The 22,549-nt window shown below is 51.5% G+C and overlaps 7 protein-coding genes across 7 annotated transcripts; 3 read left to right on the top strand and 4 right to left on the bottom strand.

Annotated features, from left to right (window-relative positions):
- Window positions 1–791: 791 nt before the first annotated feature.
- On the bottom strand, window positions 792–1,643 carry JN550_013258 (uncharacterized protein; the record flags this gene model as incomplete). Its single annotated transcript, XM_049311825.1, has 2 exons — window positions 792–1,208; window positions 1,284–1,643. 2 exons carry the CDS (start codon window positions 1,641–1,643, stop codon window positions 792–794), a joined length of 777 nt encoding a protein of 258 aa, XP_049164796.1.
- A 567-nt stretch (window positions 1,644–2,210) lies between these two features.
- Window positions 2,211–3,776, bottom strand: JN550_013257 (uncharacterized protein; the record flags this gene model as incomplete). The annotated part of the gene is made up of 1 exon (XM_049311824.1): window positions 2,211–3,776. One exon carries the CDS (start codon window positions 3,774–3,776, stop codon window positions 2,211–2,213), a length of 1,566 nt encoding a protein of 521 aa, XP_049164795.1.
- A 1,036-nt stretch (window positions 3,777–4,812) lies between these two features.
- Window positions 4,813–6,015, top strand: JN550_013256 (uncharacterized protein; the record flags this gene model as incomplete). Its single annotated transcript, XM_049311823.1, has 1 exon — window positions 4,813–6,015. One exon carries the CDS (start codon window positions 4,813–4,815, stop codon window positions 6,013–6,015), a length of 1,203 nt encoding a protein of 400 aa, XP_049164794.1.
- Window positions 6,016–7,826: 1,811 nt separating this feature from the next.
- JN550_013255 (uncharacterized protein) lies at window positions 7,827–9,563 on the bottom strand (the record flags this gene model as incomplete). The annotated part of the gene is made up of 1 exon (XM_049311822.1): window positions 7,827–9,563. The coding sequence occupies one exon, from the start codon at window positions 9,561–9,563 to the stop codon at window positions 7,827–7,829; it is 1,737 nt and encodes a 578-aa protein (XP_049164793.1).
- Window positions 9,564–10,471: 908 nt separating this feature from the next.
- Window positions 10,472–12,464, top strand: JN550_013254 (uncharacterized protein; the record flags this gene model as incomplete). Its single annotated transcript, XM_049311821.1, has 7 exons — window positions 10,472–10,546; window positions 10,609–10,642; window positions 10,707–11,199; window positions 11,251–11,291; window positions 11,342–11,416; window positions 11,467–11,709; window positions 11,773–12,464. The coding sequence occupies 7 exons, from the start codon at window positions 10,472–10,474 to the stop codon at window positions 12,462–12,464; spliced, it is 1,653 nt and encodes a 550-aa protein (XP_049164792.1).
- A 4,207-nt stretch (window positions 12,465–16,671) lies between these two features.
- JN550_013253 (uncharacterized protein) lies at window positions 16,672–18,440 on the top strand (the record flags this gene model as incomplete). Its single annotated transcript, XM_049311820.1, has 8 exons — window positions 16,672–17,156; window positions 17,212–17,289; window positions 17,351–17,386; window positions 17,443–17,800; window positions 17,854–17,939; window positions 17,995–18,086; window positions 18,140–18,223; window positions 18,280–18,440. 8 exons carry the CDS (start codon window positions 16,672–16,674, stop codon window positions 18,438–18,440), a joined length of 1,380 nt encoding a protein of 459 aa, XP_049164791.1.
- Window positions 18,441–21,077: 2,637 nt separating this feature from the next.
- Window positions 21,078–22,401, bottom strand: JN550_013252 (uncharacterized protein; the record flags this gene model as incomplete). Its single annotated transcript, XM_049311819.1, has 4 exons — window positions 21,078–21,585; window positions 21,643–22,037; window positions 22,097–22,201; window positions 22,252–22,401. The coding sequence occupies 4 exons, from the start codon at window positions 22,399–22,401 to the stop codon at window positions 21,078–21,080; spliced, it is 1,158 nt and encodes a 385-aa protein (XP_049164790.1).
- Between the last annotated feature and the right edge of the window lie 148 nt (window positions 22,402–22,549).

The raw sequence follows: 22,549 nt of genomic DNA, 5'->3' as shown, positions 1-22,549 counted from the left end.
GGTTGTGATGGATATGATGAAGGATGGTGATGATGCTATCGTGTAAATATGAGCGACGAGCCGGCTCTTCTTATACACGCATTACAACAGTCATTGTTGTAAGGGGCACAATCAAAACACATTGCTACAGTATGGAGCTGTAGGACTGAGGCCATCGTGGAGGCGTAACTGAAGTTGGTTTGTGGAAGGATTCAATTGCCCTAGGGGCCAAGTTGAGGATCTTTTGGGATTTCCCGTGCGTCTGTGGGCTTACTTTCGGGATTCAGCATTGTCACAGGAAGGATTCTGGGTGCTGGCGGCGCTGAAATGATGTGACTACCACATCATGCTGCTGGGTTGCCACGGCCTCTCTGCACTAGTCCTTCAGCAGGTAAATATTATAACCTCCAACAAGGCAGGCTATTTTTATTCGTGTCACATTGGATCCATTTTACTCAGGCTCACAACCGGCATCCTATTTACCAACTGTGCCACTTTGTTCGGTGTCAGTCTTGGACTGCACACCGTGCGCTTGCTCAGAACCATGCAAAGACTTCCTCTCGACAGTCGTGCCCATTTCCGCATAGAATATTATGAAATGTCATGTCCGGAGAGAAACATGAGCCTGGTAATGATGTCATTGAACCAATGTGGAAAGCATCTTGCTTCTGACCCTTAGCTGCGAATCTGTTGTCTACCTAATTTAGAATGTACGCAAATTTACTAAATGAAGAAACAACGAGTCTGTATCCCGAATTGTACACTAGATCTTACCACTCAGTCATACTCTTAAGCTCTACACACCTACAAACTCAGATATAATATATCTCCTCTTCCTCCTTAAGCGATTTATAGTCACGTATCAATAACCTCTTTCCATTCCAATCTATCCAAACCAGCGCTGCCATGACGATGTCCAACAGAGCCAAGACCAGGCCGATCCATAGCGCGGCTGTTTCATTGGTGCACTGCTCAGACAGGACATCTTGGCCGCCCTCTAAAGCATCATATGCGCTTAGCTGGCATGACCAAGACCCCAGGTCAAACATTGCACCATCATACCGGTTGCTCGGACCATATGTCTGGTGGTCAAGGACCGGGCTCCGGTAGCCGGGCTTGAATTGGCCTGAATTGAATCGACGGACGGCACAGGATATGAACACGGCTAAGGAAAGGACCCCGTTGACGGCCAGTACAAGAAAAATTCCGTAGCGCTGCCAATCCGCGAGCTATTGCGGCAAGAACGGGGCACGTCAGCCATCGCGTGTTGCAAAAATGGGCAGGGAAAGCGTGGGGTCACTCACCAGGAGCGATTTGGCCCTGCGGCAGACGGAAACGCACAGGAGCCCAATGCTCAAGGCCGATGCCAAGCTGAGACCGTCTCCAGCGAGTGTGAGTTGGATGGGACCTAGGTCTAGATGCTGTGGATATAGGGCGATGCTGAGCCCACCATTTAGAGCATCGGGGCGAAGGAAAACGACGGTGGTTCTAAAGCCTCTATCGGTGGCTTTGATGTAAGAGGTTGAGGCGGTAGTTTTGAAAGACAGAGCGAGGATGGAGAATAAGGCAGTCAACGGTACCACTGTTGAAAGTGCCAGAAAGGAGAGATCGCGATAGCTCTGCCTTGCGGCAACTTGGTTCGAAGTGGTAGATTGAGGAGACATTTGGATGGAAATTTTCTTCTAACGAGGCGATTTGGCGCTGAGAATATGAGAAAGATAGACTTTGGAAAACTCCAAGGGATGGAAGACGGAAGCTCTGATGGGAGGAAGGAAAAGACTGCCTGTACTTGGCAGGTCCAACATCAACTTCTGGCCCCCTCAAGGGGTGACCGGGGCCAGAAGTTGATGTTGGACCTGGCGAGTCGGCTAATTGAGGGCTGCTGTACCTGGTCAGGCGGCGCGGTCGCGGCTGTGCAAGCATACCAACAATCATTTGTTAGCAAGATGCAAGGCTGCTTGCAGGGATTACATGCTGGCAGTCGCGACCATGTTAAATGCGACGAGATAGCTACCCATAGCGCTGAGCCTTGCGGTTCTCTTCTCATGATCATTCTATACCGCATATGCTCGTTATGGCGTGAAATATCGGCATATTCACTTTTTCATGTTGAGAGACTTTAATGAAGTGCATTGATCTTGCTCTACAAAACTAGCATCCAGAACTGTGGACGAACACTGGCCACATGTGATTCTTTGTTGACATATTGAACTCTAGATCACGATTTACTTTTAGTATTTACTGACCCATTCCCATGTACGTTCGGAGACGCGCACATCTCTGATGGTTGGGGGCTCATTGCTGTCGTCATTGTAGGTATCTTCCCCGGAATGCCGTGCCCCGAGTGTTATCAAGTGTTCGCCAATCCACCGGCCGAAGCTGGCTTGCTGAGCTAAATACCATAATGAACCGTCCGGTCCTGTATAAAAGTCGTCATTGGGATCGACGCCAGCTTCTACTAATAAGGTCACCCCCGTCAGGTTCTTGACCAGCAGTGCCCTCACCATTGCTAGCAGACCTAACTCCCCTGCATCGCGAAAAGGCAGGTCCGGGAACCGGTGCAGCAAGTACTTGATCAATAGTGGTTGGCTTCCTGCAGCAGCGCTCCGCAAAGCACTACTGGGGTCTGCGCCGTGGTCGAGGAGCAGCTCGACTACTTCTTCGTGTCCGGCCAGTGCAGCTCCCTCTACTGGCAGGCGGTTTGGATTGTTATTTATTTTGGCCCCTCTTTCTATAAGGAAATGCACCATACTGATGTTTCCCAACGACGATGCTATATAGAGCGCACTGTGGTCTGGGTAGAGACATGGAACCCTAAAGGCATTGATATCAGCACCGTTGTCGAGAAGCTTTTGCACCACATGTTTGCGGCCGTAGCGAACGGCGGCCCACATCATCTCATTTTCGAGATCGGGGAAATCTGCTAGCTTCCTTCCTATCGTCTGGAGGAGGGCGTCTATAAGGTCAAGCCTTCCAGCCTTTGCGCCTGCCAGGATTGCACGCAGATATTCAGTGTCGGTGATGGGCAACCGATGCTCTGAGTGCAATAGCAGGTGCACAATATCTGTGTGGCCGCCAAAAACCGCAGTACGAAGTGCGCTTGGGGGTTCTACACGCAAGGACATTGGTCGAATGTTCTCGTTCTGCGCTTGCCACTCAGGCAGGCTTACGAGGCGATATTGCTGGTCGGACCAGGAGCTAAAGACCGAGTCTAGGCGGGCACCACAGGTCAAAAGATACCGAACTACGTCGAGATGCCCGTAAGTGGCGGCGAGGGTCAAAAGGCCGTGGAAGTACGGTGTGGTGCCGTTCACATCTGTGTCTTGAAGCAACAATGCAATGATAGGTAGGTTGCCGAGGATGACAGCCCCACTGAGTACATTCTGTGCTTCTATTTTGTGGTCGACGGGATGGTCCCGTACGAGCAGAACCGCCCCCGCGATGGTCTCGTGGCGGGATCTCCGCAGCTGCTCGCTGTCGGTTTCCATGAGGTCGTCCAATGCCTGATTGACGCCAGCGACAACCGATAGGTAGCGTTCACTGCTTGTGATGGCAAATTGTGATTTGACCGCCACGACCTTTCCCCGAAGTGTGGGAGGCATGCGTGAAGCGAGTTTGGGTGTAGCGGGGTCGTCTATGTCGACTGTTTGACTGACGCATATGGTTTGCAGAATTGCGGTGTCGAATTTTCGATTCACGGTGCGCAGTCGCACCAGTTTCCGAATGCCAACCGCAATCACAAGCTGCTCCATGATGAGGTTCAAGACCTCACTCGGGAATACTCGCAGGCCATCCATCCTGTCGAATGTGGAGATGTTCGCGTGATCCTTAGGGCCAGATAGATGCATCATAGACAGGATTCAGGAAAGCAGGAAAAAGGAGTTCGGTAGACTGTACGTACTGGCGGATGTGAACCGATATCTGAGATCTAAAAGTGTACACAAGTTTCGGGATGGACCCCCCTGGCTGGCGGAGTGGACCCGGGCCGGTGGAGTGGGCCCTGGTCGATATGATCCGATGCTTAGCTCCCGCGCGGCGCTTCCATGCACGGTACTTCTTGAACTGAACGTACATAACCAAGCCCCTGGCCAGCTGTAAACAAGCATCAATCGACATGGGTATAGGGGCTCGCCAGGTCTAAAACGACTTCTGGCCTGGCAACTCAGGTGAACTCTAATGTAGTCACTAATGTAGTGCAATTTTTTTCCGGTTGAAGATCCTTTTGTTGGTGTAAGGACCAGCCCCCAAAAGGGACGACGGGGGCCAGAAGCCATGCCAGTAGTTGATTGTTGACGTAAAATAAACTTCTTCAATGCCGGGATCTGAGGCTGAGGACAACCACCCAGCCACCGCCTTCGGCTTGCTGCATTGGGCCCAATCCCAAATTCTACCCTGAAGCAAGAAACAACACTATAGTGACGGCTGAGTGCTTCACTTCAGGAATATATCTGAAGATCCTGTAGGATCTGTTATCTTTCAAGTCAACAGCCACTTCCTCATCCCGTCAGGATGGCAGCATAAGGACTGTAACAAGCACCGTGCCAGGTTCATGGCCAGCCACTGGCATGGCTTCATTGTGTGATCTGATTACCTAGCCTAAATTTCCAATAATACATGACATCTAAGTATGAGCACCAACGAGGCTCAAGACGATGCTCAACCGCAGTAGCAATGAGCAATGCATAAAGACAGGTCGTTGTCGTCATAAGACTGCCGGTCTACGTGGACATTACACACATCACCTTTCTTTCACTACTCACCACTTTGCCTACATCAACCGTCCTTGGTGTGACCTCCAACACAAGACCTGATACAACGAGCCTATACACCAAAATGAAGCTCCATTCGCTGAGAACTGCATTCTTTCTCACCGCCTCCATAGGCGGTATATCTCGCCTGGCCTTGGCTGCGCCGGTGGTTTCGATATCGCAGGTCGCGAGATCAGGAGACATTGCGGGCAACAACAGCCTCGCGACCGTCGATATTGACCTGGAAGGCGAGACTGGGATCACTACTCGTAATGAGGATGATCTTGGACTTGGAGAAACTTACCATGGCGTGGGCATCGAGACGCGGATGACGATTCCGAGACCTCCAACACCACCCAAGCTGCCAGTCCCGCCGCCTCCTCCTGTGCCGAGACCCCTCCCACCCGTTGTTATACCCAAACCGAAGCCTGCTGATCCCGTCCCAGTCCCAGGATCGCCGCGTCCGCCTCCACCACCACCGAAGGCCGACTGGAAACCCATACCCGCCACCGAGAACCCGGGACAGGGCTACGGCATGGGAAACGATCCTAAACAAATGGATGAATATGCCAAGGCTGGAAAGACACAAGTAGACAGCTACGAAGCTACTGTACACAGCAACAAGCCGGATGTCCTCACGGTTGGGTCAAAGGCAGAACTTCAAGGAAAGGGGCCGAATGAGGCTTTTCTGGACATCCGCAAGAACCCAGCTTACAAGATTGAGGAAGTTAAGGTTCTTACCAGCGAGCTCAAGGAGCTGAAGAACTTCAAGTCAAGCGAGCTGGGCTTCGAGATCAAGCAAGGGTTCGTCACGCAGGTGTCTGTGAGGAATGGCAAGGATCCCGAGCCGATCAACCAGGGTATCTACGATCCCAACGGCAACTACATCATGTACCAGGTCGCGTTCAAGGACGGCAACAACGTGGCAGACAAGATTCCCCTTAACGAGATCGGCATGCAGAACTTCCAGAAGGTGGCCGGAGACAACACCAAGAACTTCAAGGCTGCCTTCCCCATGGAATTACAGAACAAGGAATTCTGGGGTATCACGCGCCAGAACTACAACGACATGAAGCAGCCCTTCAGCGAGGTTATGACCTTCAACCGTGGCACCCCCCAGTTCGAACGCTACATGGGCAGCCCCAATATCAACAGCAAGTTCTTCTCCTACGGTAACCACCACAATGCAATTGGCAACAAGATTGTCGACAAGATTGTTATCATCCCTAAGCAGGCTGAGAACTCGGGCGGCAAGTTCACTGCCGCTCTCATCTTCAAGAATGCCTAGATATACAGGTGGATATATCCCATTTATAGTCTTCTTTACATTAAAGAGCTACGAGATATTAAGGATTATGGTTGGGCTCAGGTATTTTGTGTTATATGGTGTATTTGTTCTTCTTGGTCTACAACCTAATCTTCTCTGCATATTATGGCATTCAGCATCAGCATACTTCTCATTCCTTTTGCTCCATTTTCCCCTTGAAGCTCTCACTTTGTGGGTGCGCTCACTACATGTAACTCCAATACACACGCCCACCATGACGAACGACTAGCTGCACGTCAGCGTCTTCCATCTCATCTACCAGCCTAATGTTTTGGGCAGGATCCACACCTGTAATTCGGTTGACATGCATAAAACTTGCCCTACTCACTTAGAAACATCAGCGACTTTGATCCATAGAGATCCCCTCCCTAAGAAGGAGAGCATATGAACTGATAGCAAGAAGGGCGTACTGTTCAACGGGGACGCTGACTGAACTCAATCTGTACTGACCTGGGTAATATTCGATACGCAATTCATACTTGAAAGGCACCTCTATCAAGGCAGATCAGTCAGAGTAATTAGAGCATTGAATAATAAGTCTGCATTCATGAGAACAGAGAGTTACTATAGATGCCCTGGGTGCAACCAATAGTATGTGTTGTCCCAGCATCGTGGCGGTTCATGGTGGGCCTCCTGCATCTCGGTTCACTGCAATTTAAACTCGCAAGAGAGAGGTAAACAACCCTGTAGTTTGCAGAGACTTCTTCCACCAATACCGTCTTCTATTAGCATGGTGGCACCCACCGTTCTCTAGCACTGGCTGCAACGAATGCATAATTGATTCTTCAACAAGTCCATACGTTCTCACTTGCCTCATAATATCCTTGGCATTCCCGGCGTGACCAATCAATCACTCTCTTCTAGAAATAGGCCACGACACCATGTGCACTACCATGTGCAACGCAAATTTAGCCCTCACTGCAAAGACGGAGTGGCTAAACCAAGAAAGAACCCCTGCATTCACTTTTGTACAACTCACTTCGACTTGCCATCCAGCGGTACCAAGCTGAATAAATTTCAACGAGAACACAGAGCCTCACAAGTATGACGTGGAATTCTCTTGAACTCGCTGCCACCCACGCTCCCCTCCTCTTCTTTATAACTTCCACTGCAGTTTTAGCCCTCACACCAGTAATGATTTTTATTGATCTGGCGCCGCAGGTAGTAGTCTGCATATGGAACTGGGCACGACTGGTTCGCCAGACATCAGTCTTTTGAGCAAGATTTCGGTGAACGTCGAATCCCTGCTCTTCGCCTCGGGCGTCCTTGGCGACCCGGCTCGACCAATGAAAGGAGCACTCAACTGTGCATTCATGTAAGAAGAGCATGCAAGCCATTCGATGACATCTTCACTGCAAATTTAACCCCCGCAAGAGGCATGAGCCCGGAAGTCAGAGCCTGGGACACAACAATCGCTCATGGAACTTCCTGTTCGGAGTTGTATATACCATTAATCATAAAGCTCGACGAGGACTGTGTATATGGTAAACATAAGTACATATCATTTTTATTATTTTTTAATTTGAATCTGATGGACCATCGCACGCGGGGTCCCTATTTTCACAGTATCTCAACTGCGATCTCGTGGAAAAAGTAGTGCTGTAGTTTTGCAGACCTGACTCGCTCAAGACGGATGGTAATTTGGAAAAAGAGGCATGGTCTCTTATTTTAATTCGTCCACCCAGGGTATTTATTTTCATGCCAAACGCCTGTACACTATGCAATAGATAAATAACATTTTTCGAATATGTCCCCTCGCCGCGCACGTCTAATTACCATGCATCGAAGTTCCCAAACCCACCCGACTTGGCCTTTTTCCGGACCGGCTCCTCCCACGTGTCTGGCACGTCCTCCTCGAGGATCTCGTCTTCGGCGGCCTGGGCGCCCTTCTGCTTCTTGAGGGCGTCCTGCAGGTACTTGCCGACGCCGGGCCCGGCGCCGTCGCGGTCGACGGTGCCGTCCTGGCGGATGCGCTTGCCGGTCCAGGTGGTGCGGTCGTCCTCGGTGCCGCCGCGGCGCTGGATCTCGGCGTTGCGCTCGGCCACCCGCTCCGTCTCGCGGCGGCTCTTCTGGAACTCCTCGAAGGGGTCCAGGTAGACGACGACGTCCTTGATGAAGATCTTGTTGAGCGGGCGGTCCGAGCCGTCGGTCGGGACGTCCTCCAGCTTGGACAGGACGTCCATGCCGCCCACGACCTTGCCGAAGATGGTGTGTTTCCGGTCCAGGTGCTTGACGGGCCTGTAGGTGATGAAGAACTGTGACGAGTTTGTGTTCTTGCCCTTGTTGGCCATGCTCAGCACGCCCCTGGCATCGTGCGTGTTGGGGCCCTCGAACTCATCGGCGAAGTTCTTGCCCCATATGCTCTCGCCTCCCCTACCGGTGCCGCTCGGGTCGCCGCCCTGGAGCATAAAGTTCCGGATGTTGCGGTGGAAGGACACGCCCTTGTAATAACCTTTCTGGGCGAGACGTACGAAGTTCCAGACGGCCTTGGGCGCGAACTCGGGTTGTAACTCGATGTTCAAGTCGCCGAGATTGGTCTCGATTCGCGCGTAGCCCTTCTGCTTTATGCGCTTGGGCTTGAGCATGTACTCCTCGTCGGACAGCAGAGCGCGCTCGCTGCTGGTCTCGGGGGTTAGACCCGTGGATGTGAAACTGGCAGCCGCCCTGCCGGTGGTGTATACAGCAGCATTGTCTGCGCGCTTCTTGTCCTGGATCATGGAGGTGCGTGGCCCGTTGTTTGTGGATGTCTTGGCCAGGGCCTTGGAGCGATTGACGTCGCCGCCGGCCTCGCGCTCGCGCCTCGCCTTCTCGACGGCCTCTTTTGCGCGCAGCACCTTGTCGCCCACTCTTCCCAGAGCGCTGATGTTGACATTGCCCTCTTTCCTTTCCTCCTCCTGCTGCTTCGTGAGGAGCGCCTCCTCGCCGTCCTTTAGGTACTTGAACTGGCTGAGGTCCCGGCTGGGTGCATTTTGAGGGTCCTGCAGCGTGATAATATCGGAGCGGCCAAACTCGGCGTCGTCGAGCAGATCCCTCCACATCTTGGCCTTGATGTTCATGCGCTCGACCGTGTCCCAGGCAAAGACGTTTGCGTAGTTGCCGTGGCGGATGGCGACGATATGGGTGTTGTCGGTGAAGACCTTGAAGGTGACGGGGTCAATGAGGTCGCCCTTCCCGCCATTGCCCAGGCCGTCGGCTCCCCTCGAGTCGACATCGCCGTTGCGCGCAAAGTTGAGCTTGATGAGGTCCTTCAGCTGCAGGGGCTCGCCGTCGACGGGGTTCGTGTCGTGCGAGTCGAGCCACTTGGAGATGACCTCGAGGTCGAATATGAGGCCGTCCTTGGTGCAGACGGGGTTCTGGAAGGGCTGCAGAGAGGCGGCGCAGAAGTTGAAGGGCAGGCGCTTGAAAGAGCCGTTCGAGGCCTGGGCGCGGGCGCCCGTCGAGGCGGAGAAGGCGTCGGCGGAGGACCACTCGGAGTGGGTGATGTACAGCTTGTCCGTCCCTTTTCCCATGTTTGAGGTTTGGCTGGGTCGCCTCCGCCGGACGAGCGGGATTATAATTTGGAGGGGAGGGAATAGTAAAGAAGAAGAGGACCGCGATGAAGAACAGCGACCAAGCGACGATGAGGCTGATGCGCGCGGGTCCTGGTCTTTCGTGCTGGGTGGAATGCGAGACCCGGGCAATGGAACGAAAGTGGCGTCGAGCTTCCCGCGCGGAAAATCGACCTTATCTTATCGGCGATTTTACTGCGCAGGTGGTTACTTACTGTATGTATCCCCAAGCTCCCAGACTCCCAAGCTCCCCAGGCCCAGGCAAACCTAAGCCAGGGGATGCCCAGACTTCCGCTCTGCTCCCCCAAGTCTCAGAGTCGCCGCGTGGCTTAGCGCGTGTTTTAGCGCGGGCAGAGCTCCCAGCTTGCGCAATGGCCCGCTCCCCAGCTGCACCAGCACCTACCTGGCCTGCCTGGGTACCTAGGTAGTTACTTAAGCAGTTAGTTAACTTGGCAGCCTCCAGGGCTGCCAGTTGGGGGCCAGTAAGCTAGAGCCCCGTAAGGGTTAGCCTGACAAGGCCAGGGGGTCGGTCGGCTGGCCTGCCGCTGCCGCCGCCGCCGCCGCTGCAACATGTTTCCAAACTGCAGGCCGAGCCACGACGTCTTATCTGGTCAGTTTTACCATGACAAAGCTGCTCAGTCGAGTCGCAACAGCTTCCTCTCTACCCGGCGCGCGCGACAGCAGACTCCCTTGAGAATCCGGGAGCATCAAATCTCGTTATACCGAAATTCCCGCCGGCGACCGACACAGCTCCTGCGACGCCGACGGCCAGGGCCCTGCTGTGGACACATCTACTCGCCGAGGCTGCCTTGGGCCGCGCGACATCGCCAACGAGGCCAGCAGAACATTAGACACCGCACAGCATCGCCATGAAGTCCTCCATATCCTCCCTCCTCCTGCTGGGCCTGTCCGCCTGGACCGCCCAGGCACTCGAGGTTCAAGTCGTACGTCACGTCCCCCTTGCGCTACAGCTGCAGGCCCCAGAAGCTCACATTTTCCCGTCCAGGACCAAACCGACGAGAACAGGCAAAAATGCGCCGGTACAAGAAGCTCCCGAACCCCCGCTGCACCGATGAGCCAAACCACTCACATGATCCCATGCAGGAATGTATAGCAGGAAGGACTGGGGCGGCCCCATCGACCCCTTCATCCTGTCCGTCTTCCCAGACCAGACCGTCGAGGGCCACGACGATCCCATTGTGTCGCTGGTCATCTTTGAGTGGAAGGACGAGGACCTCATCGGCGTGACCGACCCCGAAGGCAAGGCCTACGAGCGCGAGTTCATCTGCAACGAGCCTGCTGTCGCCAAGGGCTACTGCAACGAGACCAAGCTGGGCGAGTTCATCCTCTCCCCGAACGCCACCGAGAAGAGCAAGTCCTTGATCCTCACCCAGGCCATACACCTCAAGGACAACAAGCCCATCAAGTACGAGATCAAGGACACGGGATACTACTGCGTCGGCGCCCTCCCCTACGGCGACTTCAACTTTCAAGCCATTGTCGAGTTCAGGGAGGCCTACGGCGAGTTGCCAGCAACTCAGATCCCGAAGCTGCCCTTCTACGGAGGAATCACCATCTTATATGCCGTTGTCTCTGTGTAAGATTTGGTCCTGTGCTATGCTCTCCTACGGACACTAACAAGTGACAGGTTCTGGGGCTTCCTCTACTACCAGCACAGATCCGATATTCGTAGGTAGCCAATTTCCATATTGGGTGCAGCATAACTAACAGTGATCTAGTCCCTGTGCAGAACTATATCACAGCTATCTTGCTGTTCTTGGTCGTTGAGATGTTGATGACCTGGGGCTTCTACGGTAGGTCGCTGTCTAATCCTGTTTCGAGTGTATGCTAACAACTACGCAAGACTACCTGAACCGGAACGGTTCCAACTTGGGCGCTCGTGTTATGCTGGTCCTGGTTGCCATTCTCAACGCCTTCCGCAACTCCTTTTCCTTCTTCCTGCTACTGATTGTATGCATGGGTTACGGCGTTGTGAAGCCGTCTCTGGGCAAGACCATGATGTACGTCAGATACCTGGCCATCGCGCATTTCGTGTTCGGCCTCGTCTATGCGATCACGAGTCTGCTCATCTCGCCAGATACTGCCGGTAAGTGAACCTCGCCTTTCTCCGCTGTTGTCGTTTGTTGGAGTGGTTACTAATGCCAACCAGGGCCATTCGTCCTATTGATTGTGCTACCGCTGGCTGGTACTCTGACTGCCTTCTATGTGTGGACTCTCAACTCCCTCAACTTCACCCTCAAGGATCTCCGGGAGCGCAAGCAGACTGTCAAGGAGACCATGTACAAGAAGCTCTGGTGGTGCATCCTGGTGTCCATCCTTGTCATCTTCGGCTTCTTCTTCTTCAACTCTTTCTCGTTCGCCTCGACCAGCGACCCGGATTTTGTCCCCTTCCACTGGAAGTCGCGCTGGTTCGTGCTCGACGGCTGGCTGAATCTGGTTTACTTTGCCGATGTGGCCTGGGTCGCGTACGTCTGGAGACCAACCGCCAACAACAGGCGCTTCGCCATGAGTGACGAGATCGCCCAGGACGAGGACGGCGGCTTCGAGTTTGCCGACGTCGGCAACCCCATGGAGTCGGACGACGAGGACGAGGAAGCCAACATCGGAAAGCCGACCTCGGCATCGAATATACACGGGCGCTCGGGGTCCCTCTACTCCCAGCCGTCCGGCGCCGCGCCGAGTCAGCCGAGAGGTGGCGCTGCCGCCGCGCAAAAGTCCGTGAGCCCGAGAGACTCGTTCGAGGACGGCGAGACCATCTTTGCCGTGGGCGAGGACGGCGACAAGTTTAGCGACGACGAGGACGACGACGAGGAGAGGAAGCTGGTGGGCTCGAAGAAATAGTGGCTCTTCAGCTTCGCTGACAACAACGCCGGCGCCGGCGGCGGAAGCGGAGGAAACAGGGACGTTTCCGGGTAGATCGAGCGCTTGAATAAACCCGACAGGGCCGCAATGTCCTGCCCGCAAGACGAGGCCAAAAAGATGTATAGTTAGTACGCGAGGTATCGATACAAGGGCGACGGCGTTGAGTGCTGTTGAATTACTTATTACTCTTTCTTGGGTACTCGGCAATGCATCAATCAATATATTTTCGCATTTTTCCTGTTCAACTGGTTTGAAGAGATCCCCTTGGTTTGTCAAGCCTGACTATCACCCCATCTGATGAAGGCATATGAAGTGACAGACAGCAGCGAGAACCAGCTGTCTTCACTCTAACGTACTACATGCACCCCAGCTCTCTACATTACGTATACCTAAGGGGGAGTATCCCATGTCGCAGTCTGCTCAGTCATCCGCTAATTGCGTGTGCTGCATACTATACGTTACGATGTGGCTTCTATCCCAGAGCACAGCCCTGCGGCGTCCCGAGCGTTTTTGGGCCCGGCCTGGACTGGATTGGTATTCCCTTCGCGAGTGTTAAAATTGCAGTGTAGGTAGGGGGCGACTTTTGCATATTGTATAGATAATCCGCTACATTCTTCTATGCTTTGAGCATTTGGAGAGGGGAGACCGCAGTCGCACGAGTAAGACCCCTCGGCATATATCCCTTACTTCACGCAAAGCGAACTTCGCATAACCAACGTATTTGGCTCTTTCTTTGTTATTGCAATTTGGCTAAAACGGTTTCCGGTCCACATGCTGGTGTGCCAAAAACATACCAGCATTACACCTAATTCCATCCTCGTCAACCTCCAGAATATGTCGCCAAGCTCCCAGATCCAGTATGGCGCTGTAGCCGCCGATGCTACGCGGCCAGATCCCACAGCAACCACAGAGAGCTCCGCCGTCCCGGAACAAAGCGCTTTCGACACTCCAGAATCTCCAAGCACTCATCCCAAAGTGGCTCCGTAGTTATTGGACCGATCACAGTTCCGCCTCGAGTGTTGACTTATCCCGATAAAACATGTATACCGGAGGCTTGGTTAGGGCAGGACTGTCGCCATATCCATTACCAAAGCTTCCCCTTGGGGTCCTACAAAACGACACAATGATCCCCGGTGTCACGGCGACCGGCGTATACGAGCTCCACCCCGACTGGTCAAGCTTGCGACCCGGCCCTGCCCCGGGCCATGCGAGCTGTCAAGGCGAATTTATGGAGGCATACGGCCCGGAATCAGTCCTCTGTCCGCGTACCTTGCTTCGCACAATGCTTGAGAAAGCCGCAACATACGGTCTAAGCGTTTTAGTTGGTTTTGAAATTGAGACGCAGAGAAAGGCGCTCAGTATAACTGATATGCTTCCCGAGAGTTTGGAACAGACAGTTAGCGCACTTAAAGCAGACGGAGAACTTATCCGCCTCTTGCATCCTGAGGCTGTAGAAAGGTATATTAGCATCAAGAATGCCGAGATTACCTTCCTAGAGCCCATGAGCCCTGACGAGAGACGACAGTGGATTTTTGGAGAGATATTAGTGGGGAGTGTTCGATTATTTCTGCGAAGAGTACGCAAGATCTGTGACAATAGGTCTGACTTGACCTCTCATTATATATACTCCTGTGTAGCTCCGTTACTGGGCAGGTCATTTCATAACTTGTAGTCCACTAAGAAGCGACATGTGGTGTCTTTCTCGAAATACGCCGCGCTAGCAGCCCCTTTGTAAATGTTATATTTCAGTCCAAGCCTGGGCATTCAGGCTGTACAGGCGACAAAATGTTACTATCCAGACCTGACGTCACCTGTCAAACCTCGGTCACTTCTCCAGATTGAAGAAGACCTAAGTTAGGAGGTTGAACAAAGAGCTGTAGACAAGTCAGCTCAGGTTCCAGCCTGTCTTCTGCCGGAGATACACCATTACGAACTACCTACTCTCGAAATGATACACTGCTAGTGTTTTGTGTGCGCCTTGCAGTGTCAGTTCTCTGATGAGGGCTCATATTTCTACCTTGCATTCAAAATACTGCTCACTGCTCACACTACACATTGATCTACTGCCATAGCATTAGTTGCGCGTTTACGTGTTACCTATGGCAATGTCCCCCGTATATGTCAAGCGAGTAAGCAAGGCTTTGTTAGGCATTACATATCTTCTTCACAGCAAGAATGAGTTTCTGTCGGCGGAAGTCCAGCATTCAATATTTCTTACTTTACAGACTGTGGTCGGCTTTGCGCCATTAGAATGCCGCTGATCCTACTCTGCCGATGATACTAACTGATGAAGCGCGGGATGTGCCCGGTGTTGACTGGATGACTAGCAGCACCAGAAGGACTATAGTCTCCATGTAGTATATCCTGCTGTGTATAATAGTCGCGGACTTTGATTTACCTACGAGACACATTCGATATCAGATCCGCAAAACCAACTCCCCTGCAAGATTTGAATCAGTGATGCCGGAAGCCTTACAGAGCCCACGAGAAAGCTATTTACCCCCTGCAGCGCTACATCCGGCTCATACTTGCGACTCCAAGTATTGCAAGCATTTGAGATTCCGGAAATATTCTACCGCCATCTTTCGCCCTGAGGGCCGGCAGTAAAACATACCCCGAGAAGGGCCGAGATTCTGCGTGCTTGCAACCTTCGGTCCGAATCCGTCAGACTCCCCGCTGAAATCAGCCAAGTGTGACTCCTGGCTTGCCTGCATGTACCGCAAGGCACCAGTCATATTCACGACTTTTGGCAACCCGCCGGATTGGGTTGCGGCGAGACACGGCCGTGTTACGTCAGCCACATGCCATCTACTCGATACTACGCTGGGTTTGCCGAAGCTGGGGTTTCTACCGGGTTCATGAAAAGTTATCCAGGGACAATCCAGCGAGCTGGGTCTCATCTGATATTGCCGTTAAATTGGCCGAGAGTGACACTAATGCGATGCAATAACCCACCAGGGGAATTCCTCGAACCTTCATGCCTTGCATTGTGGGGTACAGCGCGGGGTGCGGATCTGTTCCAGGGATATATATCTACCCTAGTAAATCGTGATGTGGTGTGGAGCCATCCAGAAAACGCGACCCGGAGCGAGGGTCTTGTACCATCATTTTAACTTAGTGCTTGATTGATCCTCACCTGCACAGATAGCGCAAACGTGGACAGTATAGTAAACCATTAGAAGCTAAGTTCAGCGTTGATAGATCTACCATATCTCGAAAACAAGTAGCATGCTTAGGTTCTTCCTCCAGTACACGGATATTTACTTACCTAAGTAGCCTTTCGGTGGATAACAAGTGGAAAAAACCAGCCGAGCTTTGGATCAAGTTGGGCGCCTGCTCGTCAGACCACTATGACTACTAAAAGCATAATCAAGTTCAACCATTGGACGACTGGGAGACTTCATAAGCAATAGCTAAGCAAGGTTGACTCCGTAGGTGAATGTAATTGCTAGACGTTCGGTCTGTCAACACACCCCGCCTAAAATTTCGGACTCTTGCCGGCAACTTGACTTCTGAATCCTGGCAACCTGAAGTCAGACAAATGACCCAAGGAGCACGTGTGGTGATGTATTTCGCCTGTTGTTATTATGCCGCGGCATTTCAGTAACATCACAACCCAAATACGGACAGGAATTCGTCGATCCTTATACGAAACGAAACAGTGCTACAGCGCATTGATTTGTTATCTACCGCCTTAGACTTCCGCAGTTCGGCGCGGACACTTCGCAAAAATCCGTATCTATGTGTTTGTGGATCTGCCGGATTTCGTTAATTGGAAAGTGGACAGTGGGGAAACTTCGGGGGATCCATTTTCCAAGAATGAAACCTGATTACATCACACGTTCAATACGGAAGGTGGGCGAACCCTGACGGTCACATGGGGAAGGCATGTATATAGGTCTGCTTTTATAGATCGCTCGAGGTAACACTTGTTAAACGCCTGGCGCTCTCTGTACATGGGACGCAATACATGCTACGTTGGGAGCATCGCTAGTCCTAGTTGGCAGTATAGTCCGAATGGCACTAGACAAAATAAGACTGATTCGTACCAATTGAGACGGAAATACTTTTGCAGGTTTTCATTGTGAAAACTATAAAAAGTGTCGGTAGGGCCATAATCTGTCGAAGATATTTGTGTTCCAGCCAGGGAGTCGCGCACTCTGTTGAAGCAACTGTGTACAAAACAATGGGTCTGCTCGCCGCCGTTCTCCTATACACAGCCTCGGTGCTTGCTGTGCCAGGCAGTATACTACAAAGAGCAAGTCCCTTGACAATTTCCACCTCAAGTGGTTCGGTCACTGGCTTTATCAATAAGACCACCCCAGATGTCCGCCAATTTTTGGGCATACCCTTCGCAGAACCACCCCTCGGCTCCTTGCGCTTTCAACCGCCCGTAGCGAAGTCCGCTGGGGCCCCGATCACAGCAAACAAGCTCCCAGCAAACTGTATACAGTTCTCAGGTTTCAGTTCAGGATTGACAATCGCCGGCCCTGTGTCACAAGATTGCTTGTACCTCAATGTATACACGCCCGCGAATGCTGCATCCGGAAGCCTGCCGGTTCTCATTTGGATCTACGGCGGTGCTTTCATTATCGGAGGATCCGACGTACCATACCAGGTCCCTGATCAGTGGGTCGAGCGAACGAAGTCACATATCGTTGTGACATTCAAGTAGGCCTCAAAGCGTCCCTCCTTCGATGCTCGAATACTCACAAGAGTTTCTCAGTTACCGCCTCGGCGCCTTCGGCTTTCCCAATGCTCGGGCCCAGACTTTGAATGCAGGTCTTCTAGATCAACGATTAGCGTAAGTTAAGAACAATACCATTTTTCAGTCGAGACACAAATTGCTGACTACCGCGATGCAGCGTGGAATGGGTCTCTAAAAACATCGCGGCTTTCGGGTAAGCTCTACCTTTACATACTGTGCACAGAATTTTTCTAAATTTCATTGATTTAGTGGGAATCCTTCAAAGTTGGTGATATGGGGTCAGTCGGCTGGAGCCGCGTCCGTAGGCTTGTACGGATACGCGTATCCCCAAAACTCTCTCCTCTACGGCGCGATCGCCGATTCGGGAGGTCCAAGCATGTTGCTAGCCAATGATCCTACACACTCAACTTTCACAGGTCTCGCGGGGACAGTTGGATGCGGCAATCTTGACGCAAACGGCGAGATGGCCTGCATGCAAGCTGTCAATTCCTCGAAGCTTGAATCTGCTGTTCTGTCATACCCGGGGTCATTCGCTCCAGCCCTAGACGGGAAGACCGCATTCAATGATACAACTGCGCGGATTTCATCGGGACGAATTGCAAAATATGTAAGTAGAGCATTGTTGATAGTAGGGCCACTCATGAGGCTAATATTCAAAAGCCAATGATAATGGGCTCCAATGCGAACGAGGGTGGCTCCTTTGGCGGTTCAGACCCTATCACCTGCCCAACCGTGGATGAGATTGAGTGAGTAATCAGCTATTAGACAACAATATCACGTATTTCACTGACAAAGCCGCAGAAATCGCCAGAGATATGGCCTCACTACATACCAATATTTCTATGCCGGCAACTTCACCAATGTTTCACAAGGTCAAGGCGCAACACACAGTAGTAAGGCATCAAAACTAACCAGTGTTCTAAGGCAACCTCTAATATCTCTGTAGGCGAATTACCTCTAGTTTTTGGGACTTACGGCCTGTATGGTACTTCCACCACTTTCGAGAAGCAAGTTAGTGAAGGCATGCAAGGTATTCCGAAGTTCTCCTTCAGCAGTACATGGGGGTATGAAGCTAACATGACTCAGATTATTGGCTGGCGTTCATCAAAAACCCAAATGCCCCACCTTCTGCCGCCGGAACCGTCTGGCCGCCGTCCAATGCAAATACAAAATCTGTGATGGAGTTTGGGACCAACAACAGGGTGCAACAGCTCATATCAGGAAGTTCCATAGGCCCAGGCTGTTAGCGTTATTCCTACCATGCAGGGGTAATGGGTTGGAAGCCCACCCATAGCGCTAAAACCGGGTAGCCACGTGGCCAGCGATGTGCCCTACTCTTGTCTCGGAGAGGTATGCTTCCAGTCGTCCGTCTTTTTACGTTACAGTATTACCACTCCTTATAACTGTCAATGTGACAACAAAATAACTTATGAGATGATGCATGTACTAGAAGGTGCTCCTGACAAATCATTCGTTCTTAACACTTCCTTCCTTTGGGCTCTACGCCACGCAACACAATTGCCATTCCAAAATGCTGTTTTGTGTACAAGCTGGCGGGGTGACTTATGGGCCAAGGCTGAAGCCGGCTCCAGACGCCGCGGCTATTGCCAGCACTTCGCCAGTCCGGATTTGGCACCACGATCCGTCGAAATCCATCCGGTATTGCACAGAGCGGGATATTTCCGATAGTAGCAGTAAGAGCATGCAGTGAATGGCACCCGAATACTCCCGTAATTGCCTCGCCGTAGTGTACAAAGTAGTTAAACATGGCTCTCGACCCACATTCATCATTGGAACAATGAGACTCGGCTGTAGGATATGTTAACTATTGGGCTTGTGCAGTGTTCGGTCCGCTCTAGATAGCCAAAGCCTTCTATTTGGCACTTTGCGAGAACTAGAGGCTCTTGGCGCGAGGGTAAATCACCCGGACCAAGCTAAGCGGGTAGTAGCAGCCCAGTCTCTTTTAGGCTTTCCTTTGAGCCTTCTTTAGCTGCGCAGATCATGGCTTTAGCTACTATGTATACAACAGTGCGGGTTATTTCCGTGTGTCCCTTGTGTGGAAGTTTCTTCAGGCCCAGGCTTGGAGAATGAGGTCACCCGTTACATGGAAGCCGATCACCGGGGGCTCGGCAGGATTGGCACTGGACTTCCTGGGCGCTCAATTGCCGTCACTCCAAATCCCGCCGGTCATCATTTTACATGAATGCATTGCCGTTTCATCTCAATTATTGTAAAATGATCTATGTAGCTCCGAGTCCATGTGTAGTGGGTACGTCTGTCAGCGACATAGATGAACGGTGTTACTACGCTGCGATAGCTACTACAGGCAGCGGCACTGCAACCATGTTGGCAGACACTCATCAACAAGACGTAGGCCAGTTGAAATATCGAATAGGTGTATCTGTTAGAAGTTGAATTTTATCCCTCCCTTCTTGGCGAGAGACAAGGGCGGGGCTATATAAAGGAATATATTCGCTCCTATTACGGTGACTAGCCTTATCACGACCGTCCCGCGGGACAGCCATTCGACGAAAAATAGCAGCAGGCTCAGAATTGATTCTTGGTGTCATTAGAAGTCATTCATAGACGACGTTTGTATCGAGCGGAACCTGGCTCTGATGGTAAGTGGAGCTTGAGTCGAACGGAGTAATCCCCAAACACCTATGTAATTTCCTCATAGTTTAGTTGATCAAATCACGCCTAAAGTACTCGTTTCTCTATCAGTTTACCTCGAGACCGGCCCCCGATACATATTAGTCAGTAGTCAACTCAAATCAGCATTTATAATCTTCGGCAATACACATTGCTTCAGTCCATTAATTTGCATAATCGAGGAAGACTAACGCCCAAAGGAGAGATTTGAACATACTCTCCAAAGTAATCGAATGAGAGTAAAAGGGTAAATCTTCATTGAGCCGCCATGGAAATTTGAAAGGAAATTTAGCACATAAGAAGGCAGCTGGTGTAAGCGGTAATGGAATGACTGTCAATTGCTCCAGAGACCCGCTAGGATATATGTGGTCTGCAAGAAATATTTTCCTCTCATATTTCTTACCTGTTCATTCGTATTGCATCTCGGAAGCTGTGAATCGAATCAAGAACTCAGATCTCTAGACTGACCCTTTTCTCTCTTTGGCCCCCTAAACCTTAAGGGTCACGGGGGTAGGCCCTTTCAGGAGCTACGTAATACGGAGTGTAGCTGAGTGACACTAGACGTGTTGGGCACTACATTCCACGTCGTGGCCAGTTCTCATCCCAAGTGCCTTAGACAGGCACAGCTTGGGAAGATAAAATTGTCCAACGTTGAACCACATCTTCATCAACGCGTTGGAGATCAAGCATATCATGTGAAGCCAACAAACGTGTTGAGCCTGTAGATCGAAAGCTCAATGTTTAACCTGAGGGGCAAGATCGGTTGTCCTTGCGAGTTCTCCAAGCAACGTGGACAGTGGAAGAGGTAGTCCAATAACCTGGTGTAAACTTCACATTGCAGCGTCCTTGATTCATAATATAGTTTGGTATTAATTGTTATTTGCTTTCGAGAAGGGTTGCGCGGACCGCTATTTCTAAGCCCGATTTTGGCTCAGTGACCTGGCCAAATGCCTTTTATACAAGTAGAGCAGGTGTGTCCCATGTGAACCCCCTCTGATATTACGTAAAGGGGTTATATTACGGCAGAAGATGCCTTAGACCGGCCTCAGTTCCCATCATTATCATTCCCATGGAATAGGCACGAAGTCTGGTGAAATTGATCAACCGTTGCGTGGACTCTCCTGCTGGTCTGTAATGATAGCAGTGGATAATTTGCCCATGTCGGATGTTCAGTAGTTTGCCTTATTCCCTCGAGTACGTGAGACAAGTGATAAAAGACGATGAGAACGACCTTAGGCGTTGCCACTAGTCTGAACGATCGACTTCTTGACCGTAATGTTCCATCCCTGCCCTCCATTATCTGGGCTTTCTGCCAGGTTTGTTTGGCTGCTATTCCAATCGTCTCCGCCAGCAAACGGGTTTGAAGTGTCAGATCGGTTATCACCCTTGACCTTTTGGCTCTCGATATCGACGCCGTGGTTGTTGCCATAGTCGATGACAGTTGTCACTCCGAGACCCTTGTTGCTTCTGTCGTGCAAGTCGAAACCAGTCTCTCCTTTAGGATGACCGCTGCCTGTTCTTTGCCATTGACGAGCAGAGGTGCCGTGTCCTGGAGCAGATGATCCTCCACCGAAGAAGGTCTTCAGGAGGGGTCGGAGAGTTGCAACTCCGGCAGCAGTGATGCCAAGACCAGTCTCAATGGTTGACCAGATTGCGACATCTGCGGTGGAGTAAAGGAAATCGTTGATGTCGGTCAGGGAGTAGAGATAGGGGAAACGGACGATCGTCGCACTCGATGCACTATTGATTACTGTGTCAGCATGTGTGAAAACAGACATATGGGATCAGGCATCTAACATTGCACCGGCAGCCAAAATAAGCACCACCGAAACTTTCACTCGGGTGTTCATCTGTAGCGACCAAACGAGGAAAATTGGAAGAATACTGTAGGTCCAGTCGGTGACACAGCTAATGGCGGAATAGCCATAGAATGCATTCGCAACCACGGACGCATCCAGGCAATTTCCCTCTGGGGGGTTTGTTGAGTAACGAAGCCAGAAAAGAGAGGTGGGCCGGCATTGCAGGACGAAAAGAAGGAAGAAGAAAAAACTGTAGAGTTCAGTGACTCCGATAACAGTCCAAATGATGATCTTGTGGACTCTTGTCACGCAAATGCGCAGCAAAAAGATGGCAATACTGGCTTTGATAGCCATGTTGCACAAGACGTAAAGAGGTTCACACGTCCACCACATCTGCAACATGTTAGATTCTCGCCCCTAGCACAGCGTATAGCAGCAGGATCATTGCTTACCTGCATTGCCTTCGGGACGTGTCCATCTTCGATATCAGCGAAATGTTTTCCAGTGCCGTATGTGACGCCGGTGATTTCATAGGCGCAGAAGATTATGAACAGGAACTGTGAATGGTCAGTAGGATTACGTGTTTGTAGAAAGGAATGAGACCTACCTGAGCCGCCACCGCAAGCCAGTCATCGTAGGAGAACGCCTTGATTACCCAGCCACGACAGTAGATTCGAAGAAGTGTCGCAATAGTGGACAGAATCAAGAAGGTATACGTGATCGATGCCACTTCCGTCCCACGAGAAGCGACCGCCATTGCGAAGAGGTGGGGATGCTGATATCAAGATTCGAATGACCAAACTGCAATATAGAAGTCGGGCGTCCAATGGATTGCGATGCAGCTGTCAAACGAATGATATTCCACCACCAGCAAAAGGTCGGACGGTCGTTGGCACGAGAAGCAA

Source organism: Neoarthrinium moseri (assembly GCF_022829205.1).
Source record: "Neoarthrinium moseri strain CBS 164.80 chromosome Unknown scaffold108_Wmoseri_CBS_16480, whole genome shotgun sequence".
NCBI lineage: Eukaryota > Fungi > Ascomycota > Sordariomycetes > Amphisphaeriales > Apiosporaceae > Neoarthrinium > Neoarthrinium moseri.
This window is presented reverse-complemented; position numbering and strand designations above follow the sequence as displayed.